At 48.4% G+C, this 25,477-nt stretch overlaps 1 protein-coding gene across 1 annotated transcript; it reads left to right on the top strand.

Moving 5' to 3' along the window:
* The first annotated feature begins 9,749 nt into the window (after positions 1-9,749).
* On the top strand, positions 9,750-23,005 carry BCL6 (BCL6 transcription repressor). The gene is made up of 10 exons (XM_081086289.1): positions 9,750-9,959; positions 11,127-11,165; positions 11,987-12,158; positions 13,661-13,882; positions 15,347-16,318; positions 16,593-16,783; positions 18,188-18,355; positions 19,436-19,566; positions 19,673-19,810; positions 22,422-23,005. The coding sequence occupies exons 3-10, from the start codon at positions 11,998-12,000 to the stop codon at positions 22,563-22,565; spliced, it is 2,127 nt and encodes a 708-aa protein (XP_080942415.1). The 5' UTR covers positions 9,750-9,959; positions 11,127-11,165; positions 11,987-11,997; the 3' UTR covers positions 22,566-23,005.
* The last annotated feature ends 2,472 nt before the right edge of the window (positions 23,006-25,477 follow it).

The following is a 25,477-nucleotide window of genomic DNA, read 5'->3' as shown; positions in this document are numbered from 1 at the left end:
CGCTCCCTTTCGTGTAATTTAGCTCCAGGAGCTGAGTTTATGGGTAAGAGAGGAGGAATTAGCCCCAGACCCCAGGAAAGCAAAGCGCACTCCCCCTCTTATGTCACCGAATAGCAAATTAGTTCTCAGAATTCCAGAGGCCGAGCTTTGCTACAGCGAAGACGCCGACGTCACAGAGAGGCCGCCCACGTGACGCTGGCGGAGCAGGCTGTACCATCGTCCTGAGTCCGGGGAGGGAGGTCCACTTTCCGCCCCCTCTAGCCTCGAACCAGAACCTCCAAATACGAGACGCCCAGCCTAGGAGAACCTCTAAATATGCCGATCTGTGGAAAAATATTATTCTTTGAATGCTTTGTACCGGCGAGGGGAGGCAAAAGTCCCGCTGAGTTGACATAGGGTCCTCCCCTGCCATGTAGCAGTGGTAAAGTCCGAAGCTCAAATTCCGAGAATTGAGCTCTGTTGATTCTTAGAACTGGGGTTCTTAGAAGTGGTGATGCAAGAAGTTTCTAGGAAAGGCCGGACACCAGGTGATTATTGCTGTTGCTGCCGCCGCTGCTGCTGCTGCCGCCGCCGCCGCCGCTGTTGCCGCTGGTGCCGCTGCCGCCGCCGCTGCTCATGATCATTATTTTACCTTTTAATTCTTTTTTTTCCGCTCTTGCCAAATGCTTTGGCTCCAAGTTTCTTATGTGTATCTATTGATATAAATGTATATATTTATTTATTCTAGCTGTCAGGTGTTAAAATAAATGCCGAAGATTAGTCCCATGTCTCTCCCACTCTAGGATATAGATTTTTATGTATTTGTTATTTGATTCTTGTTGTCTGAGTGAATCGGCCGGTTTGGGGAGGCTTTTTGCCACCCTCCCTTGTGTTGTTTTGGTTTTTTAAAAGGAGGTGGAGGAGAGGAAGGAGGACAGTTAGGGGGCGGCCTGAGCAGAGAGGACGAGACAGTGTTTGGGGGGTGTTTGGGGCAAGTCTGGGGGCTGTCTGGCCCTAGACCGCGGAGAGGACGCGCGCTCGCGCTCTCGCCCTCGCTCTCGCTCTTTCTGCTGCCTGCTTGCGTACGGCTTGTGATCTCGCTGGATTCGTGCGGCTGTGTTTTCCCCCTCTTTTCTAGCTTGCAAACTGCCTTCCTTGCTAACCTCGCTCCTGCCTCGGCTTCCCTCCGTCCCTCCACCTTGCCCTGGCCTCTTTTGCCATCCCCTTCCCGTCCTTCTTAAAACTCCGGGAGGCGAGGAGGGAGACCGCCCGCTCGCCCGTCCCGCTGGCTCTCTTCCACCGGCCTCGGTCCTCTAGATTCACTGCCTCCGAGCCGAGATTTTGAAGGAAAAATGCAATCGAACTCCTCAGTGGCTTTTTGTTTTTAATCCCCTTAAAATCCGGATGAAGTATAGTTTCTACTTTTTCCGTTCAGAGCCGTGATCTTCCTAACGAGATGCGAGTGTTTTGGTGTCCCCTTTCCCTGTGTTTTGGGGGAGGTTTAGCTTGCCTGGGGGCGGGGATGTTGAATACTTTTGGAAATTATTCTTTCTTGGTTGCAGACTAGGGAGTCGGAAACACCGCGCGCTCCTTCTCCCATCCTAAGGAGAGAAGCTGATGGCGGGACGGGGATTTGGGGGTGGGAGGTGGTCAAGGGGTACGCGTTTGCACCTGCGGTGCTGTTCAGTGTGTGGGGACTCCGGGAACCTTCACCAGACAGCCTAGCAGAGAAGGAAGGTGGCGGGATTTCTTGGCGATCGCGGTGTTTGTATTTTGGGTACTGCGTGACTTGGTGTTAGCTCCCAATGGCTGTTCCCCCTGGTTCCTAAATTTTATTTTATTTTTCCTATGGTGCAGTCTTTGTAAAATGACAACGGCGGGCCGGAAAGTGGCCAACATGAGGCTTTACGTTACCGAGGTCCTTGCACTGGGCGAGGGGGAAACAAAACAGCCCCAGCCCGCGTTCCTACGTGCAAGACCCGGGAGGAGAGAACACTTGGTGGACCTGGCCGGGCGACCCGGCGCGGGAGGAGGGGGCGCGGGCGCGAAAGGGAGATCTTTGTGAGTGATTTTGCAAAATCGGAATGTGCGGTTGGTTGGATTTGCAACCTGTGGCTCTTCTCGAGGGAGTAGGAATGGGAGAAGGCGGCGGCGGCGGCGGCGGCGGCCCGGGGCGGGAGCTGGTTGGGAGTTGGAGCCTCGGAAGTCGGCTGCTCCCGGCGACAGCTGGAGCGAGGGGCCAGCCCGCTGCCGGCTGTAGTGACCTGATCATGGTAAATTTCTTGAGAGCTGTGGATTGCGTTGCCTGTATGATGCTGTATTATTGGAACTCTGGCAAAAAATGGAACTGGTGTTGCAATCATGAGTTTTAAAGCTCCCCCATGAAAAAAACAAGAACACAACACAACAGATTTTTAAAAGAGTGAAAAAGACCCCTTTACTGTTGTATCCCTTCTCCCAGTAGTTAAGACTTGGTGGTGAGGATCCTGACAGCTGAGCAGGGGAAATGACCCTAAACAGTGTGCTGAAAGTCCAGAGCTGTTTACTGTGTCCCTTAGAGAGAGCTAGCCACCTACCCCACCCCCAAACCCCAAAAGAATTTAATCCTTATGGTGTTTTTTTTTCTAGTTAGTTTATAGTTTCCAGAAGAAAAATCTTGTAATGTTTTTTTTTTTTAAAATAAGTAAAGTGAATATCAGTAGAGGCATTTTTTATTACTGTCCAGAAAGAAAAAAGTGAGGCAGGAGAGAGGGAACCAGGGAAAGGGCTGTTTAGAAATACAGTTTGTGGCTCTGAACGATGCCACCGGCTTCCTCTACAGAGACTGCCAGTTTCCCTTTTTCTTTGCAAGGTGTGTGTGTGGTTTTAATAAATAACTTAAAAAATATAAGAGGGGGGCAAGATCCGTCAGGGAGACAGGTATCTGTTTTGCTCACGATTTACTACCAAGAGCCTTTGGCACTGGAACAGAACCTCGTAAATCTGCAGCCCAAGTTGAAGTTCATCTGGCCCTAGTCCACACGCTATTCCTGGAGGTAGCAAACATGAGCTCAAAGGAATGAGGTGAAATCACTTTCTTGCTTTAAAATATATACTTTAAAAAAGAGAGAGAGAAAAGATATGTCTCTGGGGGAGGAAGAAATGGAATGAGGGCACCAGGAAATGGGCATTCCCTTGCTCAAATGACTGCTGTTGAGTCTTCAGGCCAAAATAGAAACTTGTAGATGAGAAATATTTCCCCTCCCCCCATTTATAAATAGAAGTTTCCAATATCATACTATTTGGAAGACTTTCTAATACTGCAGGCTCAAGCTCATTGGCTGATTTTAAGGGTCTGTTGGTTGTGACAATAAGGCCAGAAGCTGTTTGTGAAAACTAGGCAACCTGAAGGAGAAGGCAGCCAGAGGAAGGGGGAATTCTCCAATTGGCCTTTCCTCTGTGCTCAGTTTGGAAGGGTTTTTATCCCATGCTTTCTTGAAAAGACCTTCCAATTCTTTCTGGGCTTGGTGGACAGGGGTGGGACTCTAAACTCTTAAGCTGTCCTTTCCTGAGCCCTGAAGAGTTCCAGTTATTGGTTGAGTAAATGTTAGCCATGACTAGATGTCAAAATCCTTCCTTCCCTCTCTCTCCTGCCCGGTAGCCACACTCACAAGCCACTTTGTTATGAAAAACTTAAGATTCAGCAGAGGTGGTGTGGCAGCGCCACCCCTCGGTGGGTGAGACTCTGTGTGCACAAGTCAAAGAATTTGAAAAATATTGTGAATTGACCTTATGAGGAATTTATTTTTTATTTTTTTTGCCTTTAACAAGCAGATATAAAACTAACTTTTTAAAAAGGGACTTTGCAGTTGATCTCTCAAATAGGAAGAGGAAAAGTTGATTTTCAGCTAGGATGGTGTCGTATAATCAGCAAAGTAGTTCCAATGAGAGAGAGAGAGAGAGAGAGAGAGAGAGAGAGAGAGAGAGAGAAAGAGAACCAGAGAGAGAGGAAGGTTGCCTAGTTGGCTTTAAGCAAGGGAGTTCTCCTGGAGGAGGTAGCCCCCCTTCCCTTCCCTTTTGACTTGACTTCTCAGAGCACCTGAATTCTGTTGCCTGTCTGACATTGAGATAAGAAGGAATGCTTTATTAGCAGTGTTAAGATCCATAATGACTGGAAGCCCTGTAGTTTTGCTGGCGGTGATGGTGGTGTATGCGTGGGGGAGGGAGGAGAGATTCGGGAGTGAGGTTAGGGGATTGCTGCGGGCGATGGTGGTCTGGTCTGTAGCTTGGTTTGGAGCCCAACCGGAGTCGAAGTTAGTGTGGCGCATGCTGGTTCCCTGCACTGCGCAACAAGTGGGAACGCTGCAGCAGTGATCCCAGCGAGGGTGCTGTGTTGTGGCAAAGCGGGCGGGCTTCTCTTCGCCCCACTGGAAGCCAGGAGAGGCTTCTCCCAATCCTCTTCGACTCCCGGCCTCAGATCAGTGGCCCCAGCAAAAGACCAAATTCGTCCCCTCTTTCCCACTCTCCCGGATTTTTGGAGCGCTGTAAGCCTGGGTGGAACCCTGCAGCTGAGCTCCAGGGACCGCTTTCTTTGTGGGGATCAGGAGTTTATTATAGACTTTCCTTGCTGGTCGACCAGTGTTTGTCAGGGAGCTCTGCTAAATGCCGTGGAGTGCCATTCTGTTCTTCTTTTTGAAGACAAGTGCACCCTTGCTTTCCCTTTTCAATACATTCAGCCTTTCCGGCTGAAAAAAAATCAGTCTACTCCAGGGACTCAGTTCCAGATAATGTGTTGTGGTTGCGAGAGGTGTGAGCATCGCGAAGAAAATAATTACATCTAGTAAATTAAATGTTTTCCAGCTTTGCCTATGATGGCATCTCCTTCCCCCTAACAGACAAAAAGTGAGGGGGGGGGGGAGGGAGTTTGGGGGTAGTCGGGTGTGGAAGGTTGTGGCCGCCAGTGATTTTCAGATGGACCTAGTCTGCCACCTAGTGATAGGTCTTGCCAAGATTCCAGCTTTGGGCGGTGGGTGGACCGGGCCACTTCTCATCTCCAAGTCTCCCAACCTGGTACTAGGTCTGGCAGGGAGGACAGCCTCCAGTGAGGATGTCACCCGACATCCAAAGTTTGGGTAAGATGGATGGAAATTATAAAGCCTCGGGATGCTTACCCGATCCAAGATTGCTTAGTGATGGGCATCTGCCTCCAAGAAGAGAACCGTAAAAGAACTCAAAAGAACTCGTTTTGATTACACTACCTCCAGATCGGGGTTACCTCTCCGGGTGAGAGGCTGGGACTGAGGGGGGTTGAGGGATGTTAGTAGTGGAGGGATGCCATGGGGGCTCTTAGGACATACAACTCTACAGTTGAGGAAACAGGCCTGATGAAGGGACCTGTAATGGTGAGACACTGACTTAGTCCAGGCCAGATTTTAAGTTTCTGAATTTCCAGGTTAGTGACTGAAAGTCAAAGATAAGCTTACCTCCGCTCCTTTGAGGTATGCAAGAGAAGGAACAGCAGTCAGAGAGCCTTAATTCCAACCTCTCAGGTCACTGTAGTTGGAAATGGTTCTCCAGCTGTCTTGGAGGAATTGGTTTATAAAGTATGGCCTAAGATTTTCAGTAACTAACATGAAACGCCTACAGTTGTGCTGAGGAGTGTGTGTGTGTGTGTGGGGGGGGGGGGGGCGTGTCTCATACCTTGAGGGGGAGGGAGGCGTGTGTTAGGGAGTGATTAAGGCCCAGTCCCTGGACATGCGGAGATGCATCTTGCAGCACCTGAGGCTCACATTTAGATCCTGAAATTCCTCTCTATCCTCTTCTTTCTAAACTTTGCTAAGTGGCTTGGAGAGAAATCAGTTGTGTGGGTGGGTCGTATAGACCGGCAGAGTGTAATCCTCATAGAATTTGTGCCACAACCGCTTCATAACAAACTTTTCTTTCTGGGAGTTAAAAACTTAAGATGGCAAACGTGCGTCGGTGTCCTGGCGGCCCCTAGCGACGGCCGCACGCACAGCCTCAGGAGACGCTGTCGTCTCCACCGCCCAGGTCCCCGGAACCGAGTTTAGCCTCTCTCACTGGGGGAGTTGTCGGAGGCCGCGTCGGAGAAACGCGCCTCTGTTCGGGTTGGAAACGAATCTGGGGACGTGTTTGAAGAGCGGTCAAGTTTGACTCATCGCTTTCCAAGGACAGTTAGTGCCTTCCATCTTCATTAACGTGAATAAAGACCTTGGCTGACTTCTGTCCAGATCGGATTTTTAAAGGCATTGTTTGCTTGGGGAGATCATGCCGCTTCCCTCCCCCGCAGGCCTTTTTGCAGAAGCCGAGCGGATCCAACCAGGATGACCGAGATATCTTTGCTCGGGACGTGGTTTGCTGGCATTGTCTGCCGGACCTTTCTGGAAGGCTGTCGCAAGCTGGGAGCATGGGGAGCGTCCCTTCTGCAGCTCCACTTCAGATCTTGCTGATAAAACACATCCCTCTGTTTTATGGCATTTCCTAGAAGCTTGCAGGCTTAAAAGAGCGCTTTTGTCAGAAACGTGATAGAAATGAAAGTTAGGACATAATGTTCCTGAACACCTCGGTCACCCAAAACGACTGCCGAGGCCACCACATTATCAAATTGGCTTTCATCTACTGTCGACTCCCCACCCTCCCGTCCCCCAGCGAAAAAGCTGGAAGAGAGTCCCGCACTGAACAGCAACAACTCCACAGTTTAACCCCATCCCCTCCTGCGGGACCACTGTGGCTGGACCCGCGCTGTTCCCTAGTAGAGATGCTACGTAGAAAGGGAGCGCTCCGCCGGCAGGAACCGCGATGCGGGTTTCACTGCTCAGCTGCACCCTTATTAAAATTCCTCGTCCCTGCCCCTAAACAGTGTTTTACACTTCCACATGCTCCTTTGGATTTCTCAACGAGTTATTGGAGTTATTAGATTACCAATAACCCAACGGCCGGCCAGGATTGGGCGGGGGGGTGGGGGGGTGGAGGGGGGTGGAGGGGGGTGGAGGGGGGACGGTGGAGGACCGAGTTCTCCAGCTCCCCAGACTGTCGAAACTAGGTCAATGGGAAGGAAGAAGGGGCGGGGCGACGAGGGATTGTTGGTATCGAGCCCTGGTGGGAGGGCTCCCTCTAGTGTTCAGTAGCGGTGAAACATGATTACGGGACTCCTAATTTCCAATAAGTGCATTTACTTAATTTTAACCTCTTTTTCCGGATTCACACCCCATCCCATATTAAATTTCAGCCTTCGCTTCCACCAGTATTCCACCGGGCGAAGGAATGAGAAAGCCTCAAAGTATGAGGCTGCAGAGGCCCCGTCTTGAACAACGGACCTTAACACCGCCTCCTTTGCTGACGGGTGGCGCGGCGCTGGGTGTCGCCAACGCCAGTTTTAAGACCCAGCTGAGGCTTGAAAGGCTGCGTCTTTAGCATCCCCGGTACCCCAGCCCCCCAAAGCCCCTCTTGGAGCCCGCTGCTGAGATAAATAGGAGATAAATATAATTCCAAGGAAGGCTACGGGAAGGCGCGACAACCTTGGAGCGCGCGCGCCGCGGGGTCGGCGTCCGGGCCTCTCCTGGATCCTAACCTTGTTTCTACGGGGTTTCGGAGAAATTGAATTCGGAAAAACCGAAACCTGGCCAGATTCGGCCTGGCAGCTCTTATTCTAAAGACTTGGGGGCGGAAACCCAGCCGAGCTGTGTTCCCCTACTTGCCAACGTAGGCGGAAGGGGCTTTCGGTTTAGTTTTTCTCCAACTGGGCTGGGGTACGCTGCATAGAGACCCTGCGCCCTCTACCTTTAGGCCTTGACGCCTCGCCTGACTATCCTCTTTAAAAGGATTTCGGGGCCAAGCGAAAAGAGAAAAGAAAAAAAAAAAAATGACGCCCCAGGCAAATAAACGCCAGACTTGGGCAACCTGAAGTCATGAAATGGACCCGAAATCCTGAGGTCTAGACCGGCTCCGCTACTAACTCGCCTGACCACCCCGTTGATAAAACTGTTGCGGGGAAGGGGAGGACTCGAGCTGTGAGTGCCTGGATGCGCGTGGCCGTCCTCCCCGCTAGCCTCCGGGGCGCCCCCACCCGCTCCCCTCCCGGTGAATCCCCGGCAGCCCGCGCGGCGCAGGCGGCGATCCCGGCGGCCGTTGGGGGCCAGCGGCTTCCTGGAAAGTTACTTCTCGTTGGAGCCGGCGATAGGCAGAGAGTGTTCCGTGAACTCCGCTGAGCGGAGATCGACGACGTTCCGGGAATGAGAGGGCTGAGCCATTCCCCTCACTGCCCCCTGCCTTGACGGGCGTAACAGGAAAGGAAAGAGGCACACACAATGTTAGTTCCCGAGGTGCACCAAAAGTTTTATCTGAATACAACCAAATTCAGGGCTGCCACGGTAGTCCCGCGGGGCCTCCGCCGAGCCCACGGGGACTCGAGACAGATGGGCAGCGGTGGTGGCACAGTGCCCCCGGGTGGGCAGCCCCTGGCAGCCAGGTACCGTATAGAAGGGGTGGGCTACGGGGTGGGCTTGGGTGTGTGAGCGAGAGAATGGGGCTGCCCAGTGCCCACCGAGTGTAGGGAGGAGGAAAAGGATGGGTCTTTGTATTGGCTCCCTGTCGCCGGAACATAGCCTTCCTCTCATCTCCTGTTTGGTCTGTCATTTCTGCTCGCTCTCTCTCCCTCTCTCTCTCTCTCTCTCTCTCTCCTCTTTCTTGATTTATTTTAGGGGGAGGACCCTCTTTTTTCTTCTCCAAATCCTTTAAAGGACCTGCCTTTTCTCCTGAGGGTGCCTAAGTTTAAAGAACAAAGGAAAGAGTGTGTGAGTGTGTGAGTGTGTGTGTGTGTGTGTGTGTGTGTGTGTGTGTTTGCCGGGTGGGGGTGGGGGCGGGGGGAGGAGAAGACAATCTTTAACTCTTATTTCGTGGTTTTCTAACTCTCACTTGGTAGTTACTGTGGCTGGGGCGGGGTGGGCTGGATTCAGAGGAGTCCAGGTCTGGGCCCTTGCAGTGGTCACTTTCTCCTGGACAGCTCTGATCTCGTGGTTGTTTTTGTGGAATGAATCTTGTGTGTGTCTGGTGCGTTTCTGAAGCTAGCAGACAGGTTTGCCCAGGGCTTGCTGGTGATTAGTTTTGAGATGTTGGGCAAGGCGTATCCCCCTGGAGCCTCAGTGCCCTCCCCCACTAAATCAGGGCTGTTATGAGGATCAGATACAATAATGGGCTGGAAGGAGCTGAGTGGTCTGTAAAAAACAAACCAAATGCTAGTGGTCCCTCCACACATGCAGCATCTAGAGGGAAATCCATCACCCACACCCACCATAACCCACATAGTCACTAATTGTGGAACCTCCTGAGACAGAGCTATGTAGGAAGGAGTGGACTTAATAAGGACATGGACCTCAGTGTGTGTGAATTTATTTTGGGACAACCCAGGCAGAGGTTTAGGGTGAAAAGGGCCCAGCCCGGAGCATGGCCGATAGTAGACCCAGGGGAATTGTTTTGTTTGTTTCAATCCGAATCTGGAGTGAATCATTGACAAGTGTCAAGGTGAAATGGCAAATCCGGGCTTCCTGTGGTCCAAAGGTGTGTGACTGGAAATCCACAGGCGAGCTGAGCTGGTGGTTGCAGCTGGCTGGAGGACAGCCTTAGGTATTACAGAAGTGTTTAAGGATCTCTTCCGTGAGGGAAGAGGAGCGGGTTTATAAATAAACCTCACATGTGCCTTCAACATTCTTTTTCAAAGGAGACCAATCATTGAACTATTGTTAGGATCAATTTACTGTCTTTCTCTTTGCCCATTTTGAGTTAGAATGGGGAGAGGAGGAAATAGGTTCTTTTGTCTTTTTCTGTCCTCTCCCTTCCCCCATTTTCTTCCCCCTAACCCCACTCACTCACATACACACCTAACCTTGAAGCCGATGAGATTGAGTGACTGGCACTTGGGACCACAGAGAATTGTCAGAGTTTTTGGTTACAGACTCAAGGAAACCTCTCATTTTAGTGCTCATTTGGTAAGACTCAGCAGCCTGGAATGGGGGCAAAGTGTTTGTGTGGGGGGAAGGAACTTAAAAATGAGATTCACCCACGTCAGGGTGCTGTCTTGCATGTTCTACAGCACGTAGGCTGATTTGGAAAGGGTCAGGAATTTGAGCCAGAAGACCTAGGGCCGGGCTATTCACCATCTATGTGGTCTAACAAGACCTCCCTGGCCTCAGGCCCCTTTACCTGGAAAATAACTAAGGCCTAGGCTTTTTTTTAAAGGGGGTTGGGAAGAGGGCTAAGATAGTTTTTTGTTGTTGTTGTTGCTCTGCAGCCCATATACTGTCATGAACGAAAGTCTTCCACCTGTGCTTTTAAATTATTTTGTTTTAAAGAAACCAATTTGGAGAAGGTACATATTTCATTAATGCTCCCTGGCCAGTTCTCAGCTAAATCCGACAATTAAATCTTTTCACCAGCAGGGGGAAGCACAAACTTGCAAGATTGTGGTAGTATATCTTGTCTTAGACCCAGGAGGGAAGGGAGAGGAAACTTTTAAACAGAAGGCAAAGGTCCTTAAGAAAAGCATAGCTAGGCCATTGCAGGTTGTATTCTGCAGATTCTGTATTCAGTACTTCAGTACCTTCAGACAGTCAGGAAGTACTGCCTGGCTGTTTTGTCCTGGGAAAGCCACTTGAACCTGAGTCTCAGTTTGTCACTAGTGAAATTAGGGTAAAGATATTGACCTTGTTGGCCTTGTGGAATCATTCTAAGACTTGAAAAAATAATGTTTTAGCAGGTTTCAAAAAGCGTCCAAAGTTTTTAGGCCTCTGAATGATCGTCCTTATTAATACTGATTTTTTTCTTTCTTTAAATGCTTTCTTTCCCATAAATGCACTGGCTTTGGGGTAGTGAACATTGTTTCCATTGAGAAAGGAAACATATGTGTATATGTATATGTATGTACTGTATCCCCAGTACTCAGGGCATAAACATTATCGCAGGGCTTCGGGTGCCTGTTGTTTTCATAAGAGCAGAGCTGGAAAAATGCTTCCTAGCTTATAGTAAAACCGCACCAGCTGGCAGGCTGCAGCTATCAAAGTAAAACTAAACACGTGTGTTCTAAAATAAGACCATAGTGGACAATCTTACATTCATTCAATCAATTTCTGTTTGTTTGTTTTTTCTCTTCCCTGCAGGTTTTAAGCAAAATTTTGGACTGTGAATCAAGGCATTGGGTAAGTAAATTGAACTATATGCCTTACGATTTTGTGGGGAAACTGTTTCTTTTGAATTTGCCAATGCATATGTTTCTGTGAACTTTGCCAGTTTTCATTAGATGAGGTGAAGGATTGCTGATTCCTTCTCTATCACTCCCAGCCCTCATCCTGTACCCCTGCGTTAGACTATCTTAACACTGTTGTGTGATCATTCGTTCCCCAAATTATTTTAGTTCAAATTAATGTAGCCACCTACTATGCACTAACAATGTGCTAGGTGCTCGTCAGAACATTGAGATAATTCTAAAGCCTGATAGAGGAGAAATGAGATACTGATGAGAATAGCTACAATTTTTCAGAACCTAGACTATGGATCAGGCACATATCTCTAATTTTGCAACTACATAGGTATTACTACTCTCATTTTGGGAAAAACCAAAGCCCAGAAACATTGAGCAACCAGCTCCAAGTCACACAGCTCAAAAAAGGTCAAGCTAGTATGCTAACCTTCAAAGCCTGGTTCTCTCCCCTGTCACACACTCACTGCTTCTCAGTGCTGGTAGAGTATTTGATATGTGGGAAAAACACTCAACAATATTCATTCCCTTCCCCTTTTCTGTAAAGGCTTTCTATTCCGATTTGTTGGATAAAAATTATTCTCCCCATTTTACAGATGTGAACAGTAATATCCAGAGATGGGCCACGAATTATTTAAACACCAAACACAAGGGGCCTCAGTTTGTATTCCATGCTAGCAGGCTGCACTACCTGCTCTCATGCTCCTGGTAAGCAAGAAACAGGTTCTGGTTAACTAATAGGATTTTGACCCCTTTTTGCAGGTGAAGACAAAATGGCCTCGCCGGCTGATAGCTGTATCCAGTTCACCCGCCATGCCAGTGACGTTCTTCTCAACCTTAATCGCCTCCGGAGCCGGGACATCTTGACTGATGTTGTCATAGTGGTGAGCCGTGAGCAGTTTAGAGCCCATAAGACAGTCCTCATGGCCTGCAGGTGAGGGTCTGGAAAGGAAATTTAGATGAATATAAGGGGAGTGATGGTGCTGGCAGCGAACGCGGTGGAACATGTGGGCCTCTTGCTATGTTTGGGATCACATCCGATTTGTGTCCAGATGTCCAGCCTGACTGGGTAGCCTCCCAGAAAGGGAATGAATGCCCACACCTTTCGAGAAGAAAGCGTTTCTATTCTGTGGGAATAGAGGGAGAAGAAATCACATACTGTCTCAAGAAAGGATGTGTTTGGAGCAAACATGGAGAATAACTTCAGTTCACATGTGAAAAAAAATGAAAAGTGAAAGAGATTTTTAAAATATGTTAAGCAAGTTAATTTGAAATATTTTGCTCTTTTATTCCATAATTGTATTTCTTTTACAGCCATGTATTTCCATGGGTAAGTTAGTGAAAGTGAGCCAGCTATTTTTTCATATTTGTCAAGGATTTCAAGTGTTCACAGCAATTTTATATTACATCATCTCCCTGGATCTTTGTAGTGGCCTGTGTCATGGATGGCGTGATTGCCTCCATTATGTAGATCAGAGGTTTCTCAACCTTGGCTGCACATTAGAATCACCTGGGAATCTTTTTAAAATCCTGATTTCTGGGCCTCATCCTCCGGAAATTCTGTTTCTTTGTTACGGATGAGGCCCAGAAAACAGGATTTTAAAAAGATTCCCAGGTGATTCTAATGTGCAGCTAAGGTTGAGATCCACTGCTTTACATGTTCATTCTTGCCTCAACCCTGTAAGGTAGATACTATTGTTTTTGCTTTGCAGATAAGGAAACTAAGGTATAGAGAAGTATCTTACCCAAGGTTGCATTCCTTCTTACTGGTGGAAGTGGGGCTCACTTCTGCAACACAGGAAGAGTACACTTGAGGTGGCAGCCCTAAATTTTGGCTTCTGAGTGCTCTTTCCTCAGCCAGACAGCATGGTAACCGGAGGCTTGACTTGGACCTTCTAGGAATACTGAACTTGTGATAGTCTATGGGATTTTAGAAAAAATCAGTAGAATGTAGATGTAGGCATCATTTTATTGATTTATCATCATTATTCAACTTAGTTTTTAAAAAATACAATGAGTTGTAAAATAAGAAAAAGAGATGGAACAAGGAAAAGGCTTATCTCCAACATATAAAATAATAAAAAATAGTTACTGCAAATGAGTGTTAAATTTAACTCTGGCCATCTGTGCAGTTATAACACTAAAAGGAAAACAAGTTCTGGGACTTTGAGAGAATCACTTAACATCTTTGATCTTCGTTTCCTCATTTGAAAAGAGGGAGAATGATAGTATCTACCTGGCAAGGTTGTGAAGAATAAATATAAAAAGTGCTTAATGACTCACTGGCATTTGATAAGCACTCCGTAAATGGCACTATTATTAATTGCTGTGGAAGTTTTGGAGGTAGGGCCTGGGGAGAGGGGCTGCACGTGATGCTGACTATAATTGATGAGAGTCTGTACGCCTGCTATAATGAGACATGTGTTTGTTTTACAGTGGCCTGTTCTACAGCATCTTCACAGACCAGTTGAAATGCAACCTGAGTGTGATCAATCTGGATCCTGAGATCAACCCCGAGGGGTTCTGCATCCTCCTGGACTTCATGTACACATCTCGGCTCAACCTGAGGGAGGGCAACATTATGGCCGTGATGGCCACAGCTATGTACTTGCAGATGGAGCATGTTGTGGACACTTGCCGGAAGTTTATCAAGGCCAGGTGAGCTGCCACCAGGTGGAAGGCTGGGAGATGAGAGGGATCAGAAGGGATGAGAAACCCTGGACATTGCATGCATACAGAAAAAAAAAAATCCTCTGTAATGTGCCACAACCTACATTTCCACTATTTTTGCACACTTCTGCCCTTAGGAAATCCTGTGCTCCAGCCAACCCGACTCCTTACTGCTGTCCAGATACACCTCGTGCATCCTCACCTCCGGCTCTCTCCCATTCACTTGACATGCCCTTTCCTCCCACCTACCCTGTAAGGCCATGCTTGGATGCCAGCTCCTCTGTGGATGTTTTTATGATTATCACTCACCTTTCTTCTGCTCTTCCTCTCTGTTCCAAAGCCTTTGCTTATCCTTTAGATTTTTCTTCTATTTTAGCTACTCCCTATCCAAGGGCTGGGAAGACATACCATTATGTAAAGGTGAGGAATCTGAGAGCCAAAGAAGGGAGGAGCTTTGTTTAGAACCATTTGATTCACTGCTCTGGGGTGATTGTAACCCTTGTCAAACAGAAGGGTTTCTAGCCTCTGTTTGAACCCCACCAGGAGCTGGGAACGCAACGTTCCCAGAGCCATGCAGTTTACCTTGGTCAGTCAGAAAGCTCCTCTTTATGGCGAGTTGAAATGGCTCCCCTAATATTCACTCATTGGTTCTAGCTCTGTTAGCTGTGATCATGTTTGAGTTGGCCTATTTTTCGCCCACATAGTGTCCCTTCCAGTATATGCAGCTTGAACTCTTTGTCTTCTGTGGGTGACAATGGTGGCAGGATCATCAGCGCCATCATTTCTGAGTGCTTTCTCCAGGTCAGGCCCTATGCTCGGAGCGGTTAAGTCACTTGCTCCAGGTCACACAGCTGCTAAGTGGCTCAGCTGGGACTGGAAGCCAGGTCTGGCTGTTTCAGAGGCAGGGCTTCCTGCACAAGCAAGGCTGCCTATTTTCCAAAGTCCACTTACCTATGACTCGAGTCCTTTTCTCCCCAGGGCACCAGTTTGCCTATGGCCCTCTCTCTGCACATGTGGCACCAGGACTGTATGAATTCTTCCCTCCCTGAGCCTTAGTTCCCATATGTATAAAATGGAGACAGTAATACCTGCCTTCCCTTCCTTGCAGGACTTTGCCTGGGCGAACTGAGATAAGGACTCTGAAAGCTTTACATTCCATAGTAATCCAAAGAATTACAGAGTCACATTCCTACTTATGTATGTGACTTAAACAGGCTCAGATTGCGTGGGTAACTCTCTTCACTGGGCCTATTTACCCAACTGTGGGCTAGATTGCTAGATTTCAAGCATTAGTGCCTTGTAATTGCAAGTGTTTCCATACTCCAAAGCCATATTTCCCATGTCTCGCTGGCCCAAGCACAACTGTGGTTGCATAGACAGTGGCACTTGGAAGGTCGTCTGTGTAGTGGTTCTAATTTGGAGGCCGGTGTCTTCTCTTGTTTTCTCCTGCAGTGAAGCAGAGATGGTTCCTGCCATCAAGCCTCCCCGTGAAGACTATCTGAACAGCCGGATGCTGATGCCCCAAGACATCATGGCCTATCGGGGCCGTGAGGTGGTGGAGAACAACCTGCCGCTGAGGAACCCCCCGGGGTGTGAGAGCAGAGCCTTTGCCCCCAGCCTGTACAGTGGCCTGTCCACTCCGCCAGCCTCTTATCCCGTGTACAGCCACCTCCCTGTCAGCAGCTTCCTCTTCTCCGATGAGGAGCTTCGGGATGCCCGGATGCCTGTGGCCAACCCCTTCCCCAAGGAGCGAGCCCTCCCCTGCGATAGTGCCAGGCCAATCCCTGGGGAGTACAGCCGGCTGGCCATGGAGATACCCCACAGTGTGTGCCACAGCAACATCTACTCACCCAAGGAGACGGCCCCAGAGGAGGCACGGAGTGACATGCACTACAGTGTGGCCGAGGGCCCCAAGCCAGCTGCCCCCTCGGCCCGGAATGTCCCATACTTCCCCTGTGACAAGGCCGGCAAGGAGGAAGAGAGACCCTCTTCAGAGGATGAAATTGCCCTGCACTTCGAGCCCCCCAATGCACCCCTAAACCGGAAGGGTCTGGTTAGTCCCCAGAGTCCCCAGAAGTCCGACTGCCAGCCCAACTCGCCCACAGAGTCCTGCAGCAGCAAGAATGCCTGTATCCTTCAGACCTCTGGCTCCCCTCCAGCCAAGAGCCCCACGGACCCCAAAGCCTGCAACTGGAAGAAATACAAGTTTATTGTGCTCAACAGCCTCAACCAGAACGCCAAACCGGAGGAGCCCGAGCAGGCTGAGCTGGGCCGCCTTTCCCCTCGAGCCTACCCTGCCCCACCAGCCTGCCAGCCACCCATGGAGCCGGAGAACCTTGACCTCCAGTCCCCAGCTAAGCTCAGCGCCAATGGGGAGGACTCCACCATCCCTCAGGCCAGCCGGCTCAATAACATTGTCAACAGGTGATTGAAGAGGCAGTCCAGGCCTGGGCTCAGAGGTTACCTGGCAGGGTTCCGGGGGTCACTTCTGAGGGATGCAGGGGCTATCGGAGCCTATCAGAGGAGTGGGATAAGTGCCTAATGATTGAATTCGCCTAAGTAAGGATGTAGATTTTTCCATAGCCAGCCAGGGAATTCCCGCCTCTGTACTGGGGGAAAGAAACTAGGTCCAGGAGTGGGGACCCGTGGAGGGCTCGCCTCTGCTTCAGCAGCTGAAACTCTGTTCTTCCTCCCGCAGGTCTCTCACAGGCTCCCCCCGCAGCAGCAGCAGCAGTGAGAGCCACTCGCCCCTCTACCTGCACCCCCCGAAGTGCACGTCCTGCGGCTCTCAGTCCCCACAGCACACGGAGATGTGCCTCCACACCACCGGCCCCACGTTCCCCGAGGAGATGGGAGAGACCCACTCTGAGTACTCGGATTCCAGCTGTGGTGAGTCCCCCGCTCCGACCTCTCCGACCAGGGAGAAGGCCCGCCCCTGCCTCTGCTTTGTGGGGGTTTGTCTCCCATTGTATTTATGCTGTTGTCCTCGGTTGGGAGAAATTCCTGATGAAGACCATTGGCACCAGCTGATCGCTCCACTCTTGACCTTGTAGGGAACTAGGCTGACCAAAGCCGGAGATGGGGCGTTAGAGTTAATCCTGGGTTACAGAGAATGGTCAAACAGACCTTGTAGCTTCATTCCCGAAAAAGAAGCTTGTGGGGCTGTAACTCCCAGCGCTTTCTCAGCCCCTCTGGGCCTAAACTGCAGGTGCAGGATCTATGGGCATGTTAGTGCACTTGCTGGGTTGTCCATTCTGGAGGGGAAGCATCTGAACTGATTCACTCCTGCATCTCCCATAGGTCCTAGGGAGTCTCTAGAACAGAGTGGGTACTCAGTAAATGTTAGCTGAACTAGATTAGTTGAACAGAATTATTAAATTAAAGTTTCTGAATAGTCTGTGTTTGACATCCCCAGTTTTTACCAGATGAAAAAGTCTGTCTTCCTGCAGCTCTGGCTCCCATAATATAGCGCAGAAATATCGAATCAGGGCTGACCCACCATGAGGTGTCATTTTCAAGTTGTTATAACCAAAGGAAAAATAAATTATTTACACTGAGAGATTTGGCACAGGGTTGTGGATCTATAGTTAAGAGAGCAGGGGCTGTAACTCCCAGCTGTAATGTCCCCGTCTGTCCCTCTGGCCATTTGCCTTTGTTCTGCACTCGAGCTCCTTCTCTCTGGGCCTCTATTTCTGCTCCCACCATCATCTGTAGTCTCCCAGGCTCCCAGATCTTTGGGAGACATGAAATGCAGATCGGTGCAAGGGTGACCGTGTTTGTCATTCATCTTCCCACTGACTTCAAAGTATCATTGCATTTGATTTAATCTTACATTCCTATGCTGCTTTTGTTATGTCAGGTGCTCCTATGAAGCAGGTAGGACAGGGGTTTATTATCCTGATTTTGGAGATAGAGACACAGACAGAGGCTCAGGGACCTGAAGGGCCTTCCCAAGGGCATCTGTGAATGAATACAAATAAAACTATGAACTGATAAGAGCAGCCAGTCCTCAGCGCTCTTCAGAAAAGGGAGAGCCCTGCGGTGCCTTCCTCAAGCTGTTGTGGGCCATATGGGTACCTGCTGGTTCGAGCTTCCTTCTGTACCTTAGTATTCAAATGCCTTCTTTCTCCTTCTAAATGCTAAGAAAAAGAAAATCTCCACAGGCCCTTTGCTCTGGGCTCCCATGTATGTTGGGTGGGCAGGGGCACTGGGGTGGCTATGGAGGTGAGGGGCCTTGGAGCCCCATCTCTCTTGCTCCCGCTGATGTTCGTGTCCCCTCCCACCCTTGGACAGAGAACGGGGCCTTCTTCTGCAATGAGTGTGATTGCCGCTTCTCTGAGGAAGCCTCGCTCAAGAGGCACACGCTGCAGACCCACAGTGACAAACCCTACAAGTGTGACCGCTGCCAGGCCTCCTTCCGCTACAAGGGCAACCTCGCCAGCCACAAGACCGTCCATACGGGTATGGCCCTGCCCCACCCCACCTTAGCTTGCTGATTTTCCTGGGGTCAGAGAAAGCAATCTGGGGCTTGGTACCAGTGGAGTGAGGCAGAGAACAGGCCCTGTCCTGGCCTGAATGAGGGCTCTAGCCCTGTCACATCTTTGCTTAGTGGCTGGTCCACTCCATGTACCCTTCGTCTTTCCTCTGAGCTGCTCTGTTCTGCTTCTCTTTTTTGCTAGAGTCAGAAGTGTTGATCCCACTGTTGAGGAGGAGAAACTAAGGCTGAGAGACACAAAGTAGATTTGGTTTTTGCAAAGCCAGGGAAAAACACACACACACACACACACACACACACACACACACACACAAAGGCCTCTTGATTTCCTCTAAGGGCCTATTCCTTATCAACTCACATTCCTTTACCGGGTAGCTTCTAATAACCTGATTGTTGTCCAAAGTTGACTCTCTCTTGGTATTTTAAATGGCTCCTTTATCCCAGAAACTTTCCATGAAGGAAGGCACAGCCTCTATTGGTTTCCTCTGTCTGAACACCTAATCCAACTCAGGCCCCACCTCCTTTGCCAATGGAATCCAGCTGTAGTTGCCACAAGCGGAAAAGCATGTTTGTTCTGAAAGAAACTAGAGCAGCCTGATGGTATCTCCCTGTGGAGTGGGTTGACTAGTGAGTCAGTCTTATCCAAGCGAAGAGCTAGAAGAGCTTTTCCAAGCCATCAACGTTCGCCCCTCAGGTTCCAGAGAGGGAAACTGAGGCCCAGAGAAGGAGAGTGACTTTTCCGAGTCCCACTGTGAGATGATCCTGATGACAAAGCTGGTTTCAAGGCTTCCTGGAACCTCACTCTCTCCCTTTTCCACACCCAGCATTGTTTCTACCCCTCCATGCTTCTAACTGTGATCAAGGGGTGCTGTTTTGTGTATGTGCGGAGGGGAGGCAGGCCCCTGGATCCCCTCTTTGACACCTTCCAAGGGACAGTAAGTCAGAACAGTCCTGGAAAAGGCAGCTTGCTTTGAAATCCAGGAGCCCGAGACTATGGTGAACTCCATTGAACATAGGTATCCTTTTTCCTTTTCCCTCGGTAATAGGTGAGAAACCCTATCGCTGTAACATCTGTGGGGCCCAGTTCAACCGACCGGCGAACCTGAAAACCCACACTCGAATCCACTCTGGAGAGAAGCCCTACAAATGTGAAACCTGCGGAGCCAGATTTGTACAGGTGAGCTGGAGGCCTGGGGAAAGGACCCCTCGGCCTGTGCATGTGGCTGCCCAGGGGTGTGCAGCTCACCCCGACAGAGCCTCTCATGCTTTGCTCTTCTGCCCAGGTGGCCCACCTCCGCGCCCACGTGCTTATCCATACTGGCGAGAAGCCCTATCCGTGTGAAATCTGTGGCACCCGTTTCCGGCATCTTCAGACTCTAAAGAGCCACCTGCGAATCCACACGGGAGAGAAACCTTACCATGTAAGGGAGCCTTTGTGGCTACTGGTTGACCTGGGAGGGACAGGGACATGGAGGGGCAGGGCAGCAGAACTCTTTGCTCCTGTCTCAAGTGCACAGTGGGATGGTCACTGGACTTGGGATCATAGACATGGATTTGGGCCTGATTTTCAAAGACACCCTGCTTGACCTTGGCCTGGGTCTCAGTTTGCTCATCTTTAAAGGGGGGTAATGGGTTTAGTGATCTGGGCCTTAGGAAAGAGGTCTGGACTATGAATCCATAAATGGTGGAGCCACTCATTCATTCATTCCAAGATACTTACTGAGTGCTTACAGCATGCCTCAGTGCTGGGCTTGATGTCTACTGAAGATGAGCTCAGGAGTTTGAAAAGGAGCAGCCAACAATAGCATTAGGAGTAGAAGAATGTGGTGACATAAAATAAAACAGAGAAAAGGACATTTCAAGAAGGAAAGGAACAGGTGGCCAACAGCCAGCAGCCATGATCGTCCCATCAGAATCATGGTGTTCCAGGGCAGGGACTCTGCAAATTAATGGCTTATAGGCTATTTTTTAAACATTCCATGAGCTAAGAGTGGTTTTTATACACTCAAGTGTATAAAAAACAAACAAACAATATTTTGTGATACGTGCAAATTTTATCAAATTTAAATTTCAGTCCATAAGCAAAGTTTTATTGGAACACAGCCTTACTTACTTATTTATGGATTGTCTGTGGCTACTTTTAACAACACAGCAGCAGAACTGAGTGGTTGTGTCAGAGAATGTAAAATATCCCACAAAACCTAAAATATTTACTGTCTGGCTCCATAGAAAAATAGTTTGCAGATCTCTGCTATAGAGGGGAAGATACTGGACAGGCAGCTGAGATATCTTGGTTCTTATTATGGCCTTGGGCAAGCCCTGCCCCTCTCCCTGGGCGACAGTTTTCTTTTTCTGTGAAATGATGAGGATGCTGTAGAAGAGCAGTTTTCAAATTGTTCCCTTTCAGTCACTGAGGTTCTTCGGCCCCGAAGGGCAGTACTGAGACCGCAGCCTCTTTTATCTTTCTAGTTTCCATCTAATCTGAAAAGAGAATATGGCATCACTCTACTTAGTGATGAGCACAAGAATGAACTGAAGAATGGTTAACGCATATCACAAATGTTAGCAGCAAAATGGGGTTATTTTCATTGTCTTGTTTATTAATCCTTGAGTGAATATCTTTTTACTTGCTATTTATTCTTGGGTGTATTAGTTATCCTCTTAGTACCTTAATTTTATCACCTACAAATTGAGCCCATAAGGGGACCCACCACGTAGAGTTGTTGTATTAAATAAATGAATTCGCTAAAATGTGCAGAGCAGTTGACATGTAGTAAGAGGAAAATAAATCTTTGCTATTATAATTATCCTCTAGAAGTTTAGATGCACAGGATGTCTGAGTTAGGAGTGACCTGCAGAGTGTATTGATTCAGTTCCATACAGAGGGATAGCCAAGGCCCAGAGAGAGAAATGACACACGCAGGGCACACAGCGGAGGGTGGCATGGATGGGCCCCATTTCTCCCGAGACCAGGGCTCTTTCTACTCATTGTCCTGCCCATTTGATTTGTTTATTTCTGTAAATGTATTTCCATTTTTACTTTAAAACATATTCTCTATATGAACACACTTTATTACACTTTTATTTAGAATGGTTTTACATTTATAGAAAAGTTGCAAAGGAGGTGCAGAGAGCTCCTATGTGCACCCAGTTTCCCCTGTTGTTAATGTCTTATGAGTTACGTCAGTATGATACCTTTGTCACAACTAATGAACCCATACTGATATGTTATTGGAAACTAAAGTCCATATTTTATTTGGATTTTCTTTTTACCTAAATTGCCTTTTTCTCTTCAAGGATTATGTGCAGGTTACCCCATAGAGTCATTCATTTTACTTTTAAGTAACTCTTCCACTAAAACCATTAGCATCCATTCACTGAATCAAAGCAAGAAACAGCTCTACCTGGTGATGCCTTGTTAGCGTACCTAAAGTGTACACACTAAGGAGGAGTCTAACTGCATTTGTAAGGCATATCCTTAGACTCATCAATTTTCATGAGTCAGTCCATTTGTCCAAATGTGTTCAGATTTAATGTATAATTGCCTAAGAAGTATATTCTGCTAAATACTAAGAAGTTTATAAAGTTTAGTAAGGAGTGGTCACGGCCCTCGAAGCATTCCCCACCTAATAAGACAAGGCTAGAAATCTTACAGAGGTTCAATGGGAAGAGGGATTCTTTTCATTCTAGAGAGATTCAGAGACACCTTAATAATTAGGGGAGTTTTCACCTGAGCTGCATTTTTTGGATAAGACTTGAACTTGTGGAGTTAAGTCAGGGAAATACAGCTTAAGCAGGAGAGAAATCTGGGCAACGTTTTGGAAAGCAGGGAAGGGGCATTTGCACAAAGCAGTACTGGTTCCTTAGCAGGATCCCAGATTCAGGTGGGCTTGCAACCTGGCCCCTAAGAGGAAACAGCTGCTGGATGGCTCACAGGGAGAGACAGGGCGAAGCTCCTTCTCTGGGTCTTTGAACAATGACATGTTTCCTGGGCCGATGACAGCTAACAGTTTACCTCTGGTTTTCCTTCAGTGCGAGAAGTGTAACCTGCATTTCCGTCACAAAAGCCAGCTGCGTCTTCACTTGCGCCAGAAGCATGGCGCCATCACCAACACCAAGGTGCAATACCGCGTGTCCGCCACCGACCTGCCCCCGGAGCTGCCCAAGGCCTGCTGAAGCATGGAGTGTTGACGCTTTCCACTCGAGCCCCTTCTCAGAATCTACCCAAAGGATACTGTAACACTTTACAGCATTCATCCCATGATGTAGTGCCTCTTTCATCAACTAGTGCAAATCATAGCTGGGTATGGGGGGTGGGGGGAGGGGCGTGGGGACCGGGAGCCAAGGCAGCTCCCCTTCCCCCACTGCCATCCAACATTAAGAAAATAATATTGCTTCTTCTCCTATGTGCAAGGCGAACCATGTCAGCAAAAAGCAGAATCATTTTGTACATCAAAGTGGGAGAGTATGCAAAAGCTCTGACTTGACTTAGTCTGCAAAATGAGGAATGTATATGTTTTGTGGGAACAGATGTTTCTTTTGTATGTAAATGTGCTTTCTTTTAAAAGAAGAGACTTCGGTATGTTATCAAACAGAGGGCTTTAATTTTTTTAACCAAAGGTGAAGGAATATATGGCAGAGTTGTAAATATATAAATATATATATAAAATAAATATATATATATAAACCTAAAAAAGATATATTAAAAATATGACATTGTGTTAAAGGCTCGATTTTGTATCTGCAGGCAGACACGGATCTGAGAATCTTTATTGAGAAAGAGCACTTAAGAGAATATTTTAAGTATTGCATCTGTTTAAGTAAGAAAATATTTTGTCTAAAATGCCTCAGTGTATTTGTATTTTTTTGCAAGTGAAGGTTTACAATTTACAAGTGTGTATTAAAAAAACAAAAAGAACAAAAAAAGCTGCGGAAGGAAAAATGTGTAGTTTTGTTCTAGTTTCCGGTTTGTATATACCTATACAACGTGTCCTACGGTGCCTTTTTCATGGAAGTTTTCAACGATGGATGGGCGAGCGCTGCATCCCTTTCTGAAGTGTAGGCAGACACAGGGACTGGAAGTTGTCACTAACAGCCTCTTTGGGAATGTTTGTCTCATCCATCACATTCTGCGTCGTGCTTGTGTTAGAACTGCTCCGGAGACAGGGTTTGGCTGTGTCTAAACTGCATTACCGCGATGTAACATATAGCTGTACAAATACAAGAATAAAATGTTGAAAAGTTGAGATGCCTTGTTCAGGGGTCTTTCTTTGTGTTGGAATCGGGACTTAAATGGGTCTGGTTTCCTCTGCTCTTACATAGTGGGGAGTGATCACAGCCACTGGTGGGGTTGGGCGGCGGGTGGTGGGTGGAGTGTAGGAACCAAAGCTGGGCCTCTATCTCCCAGCCCAGGAAGGATCACAGACTCCAGACCCTGGTTGTGAGCTTCGGTGGGGGATTTTGGATGGATCTCTCACCTCTTTTTCTGGCTGGTTCCCTCCTCTGTGTTTTTTTGTTGTTTGTTTTTCACTCAGTGTTCTAGGCTGAGCTTTGATGACTTTGGTTCTAGTCCTTTTGACACAAGTGTATGTGAGTTGATTCCTCCTCTGGGCTTTGGAGAATTTGCCCTTTCTGGGATGCAAGAGGGTTCATCTTGCCTCCTGGCTTCATAAACAACTCTGCTTGGGTCTAGACCAGAGGATGGTATGAAGGCCTCTGGCCCCAGTCATACATCTCTCAGCATCGGTGTCTTTCTGGTATCTGCTGAGCGGTGGGCAAACATCTATAGACTTGGAACCTTTATGAATGGCTGCTAGCCAAGCAAACGTCCATCACTGAAGGAGTGGTCCTTGTCTGAAGAACTCTGTGGTGGAGGTCAGCCATCTCCTCCCATGTGTGGGGGACAATCATTGTCCTCTGGGTCCCCCTTCCAGCCTGCTCATGAGCGGATTGGATTATCTAGATCACTTATGATGTCATGATTCAGACATAAATTCATCCTAGCTTACTTTGGCACCTAGTTTTAATTTACCTCAAAAAAAATGCCAAGTTTGATTGACAAGGCCAAAGAACAGGGAGGAAAGCGTGGTCCTGGCCCCTGGCCCAGAGGAGAATGCCTGTACACTCCCCTGACCGCGGGCAGGGACATGAACCAGAGCCTTTCCTGAGTCCTTGTGTGGCTGGTGGCAGGATGGTGTGTCCTGGCAGCGCCTTTGCAGCAGGCCCTGGGCACGTGCTGGGAAGCTCCCGGGAGCTGACCACCCAAAGCCTGAGAGAGAGCCTCTGAAAGTCACACTCCCCTCTGCCAGCCACATGGCCTTCCAGCTCAGGTTTCCTTTGAAAGTGACTTTAAAGGACTTGCCAGCTCGAGGCCTCAGCTCACCCTGCTCTTTGAAAAGGGAGAAAGTGATCCCTCTGCTCCCATAGAAACTTGGCAAAAGAACTTAAAAAACAGACAACTTCAGAAATGACAATTCACAGGCCCGAGGGAGGCTGGCCCTAGCGCCCCTTGGTTCCCTGAGGGGCTAGGAGTTTGTTTATATATCATTACTGTTTAATAAAGAGACTGGGGGGGGCCCAGGCAGACAGTGTGGGTGGCTTCAAGTTCAAACAAAAGAGAAGATCAAAGAGTGAGTAACTGTAGCCAATTGACAATCAATAACAAGTAAAAAGCAAACATCTCTAAACAGATAAGCTAGGGTAAAGGGAATAGAGAATTTTTATTTCAAAAGCCTGACGTGAATGCAACATTTCACAAACACATAACTTTCAAAACAGCGGCGCCTGAGGTCCTTCTCTGTTTTGTGGGATTTTTAAGGGGAGGGTTTCTCAAGACCAGGGTGGTGGTTGGAGGCTAGACCCAGAGAAGAGGGGTGGTTGGAATCAAGCAGAGCAGCTTAGAAGCTGGAAAGGATGGGGGATGATAAGGATCACCTAATTCAAGTCTGTCATCTCTACCCATGAAAGGACTGTGACAGGAGACATGCAAGAACTTGCCCACTGTCCTCTCCCGGTGTCCGGGGACAGAGAGTGGAGGGTGGGCTTCTGCTCCTCACTCCAATTTGAGACAAGGAAGAACAGATGCAATT

Source organism: Myotis nattereri (genome assembly GCF_964212035.1).
Source record: "Myotis nattereri genome assembly, chromosome: 3".
NCBI classification, from domain to species: domain Eukaryota; kingdom Metazoa; phylum Chordata; class Mammalia; order Chiroptera; family Vespertilionidae; genus Myotis; species Myotis nattereri.
Note: the sequence above shows the minus strand (reverse complement) of the source record. Positions and strands in the feature narration are given on the sequence as shown.

What these genes read in the sequence shown, in the direction of transcription:
- BCL6 (XM_081086289.1), top strand. Translation starts at nt 11,998, where the DNA reads ATGGCCTCGCCGGCTGATAGCTGTATCCAGTTCACCCGCCATGCCAGT. An exon ending in CGGAAGTTTATCAAGGCCAG is followed by an intron (nt 13,883 to 15,346) that starts GTGAGCTGCCAC and finishes TTTCTCCTGCAG; the next exon opens with TGAAGCAGAGATGGTTCCTG. An exon ending in GTACTCGGATTCCAGCTGTG is followed by an intron (nt 16,784 to 18,187) that starts GTGAGTCCCCCG and finishes ACCCTTGGACAG; the next exon opens with AGAACGGGGCCTTCTTCTGC.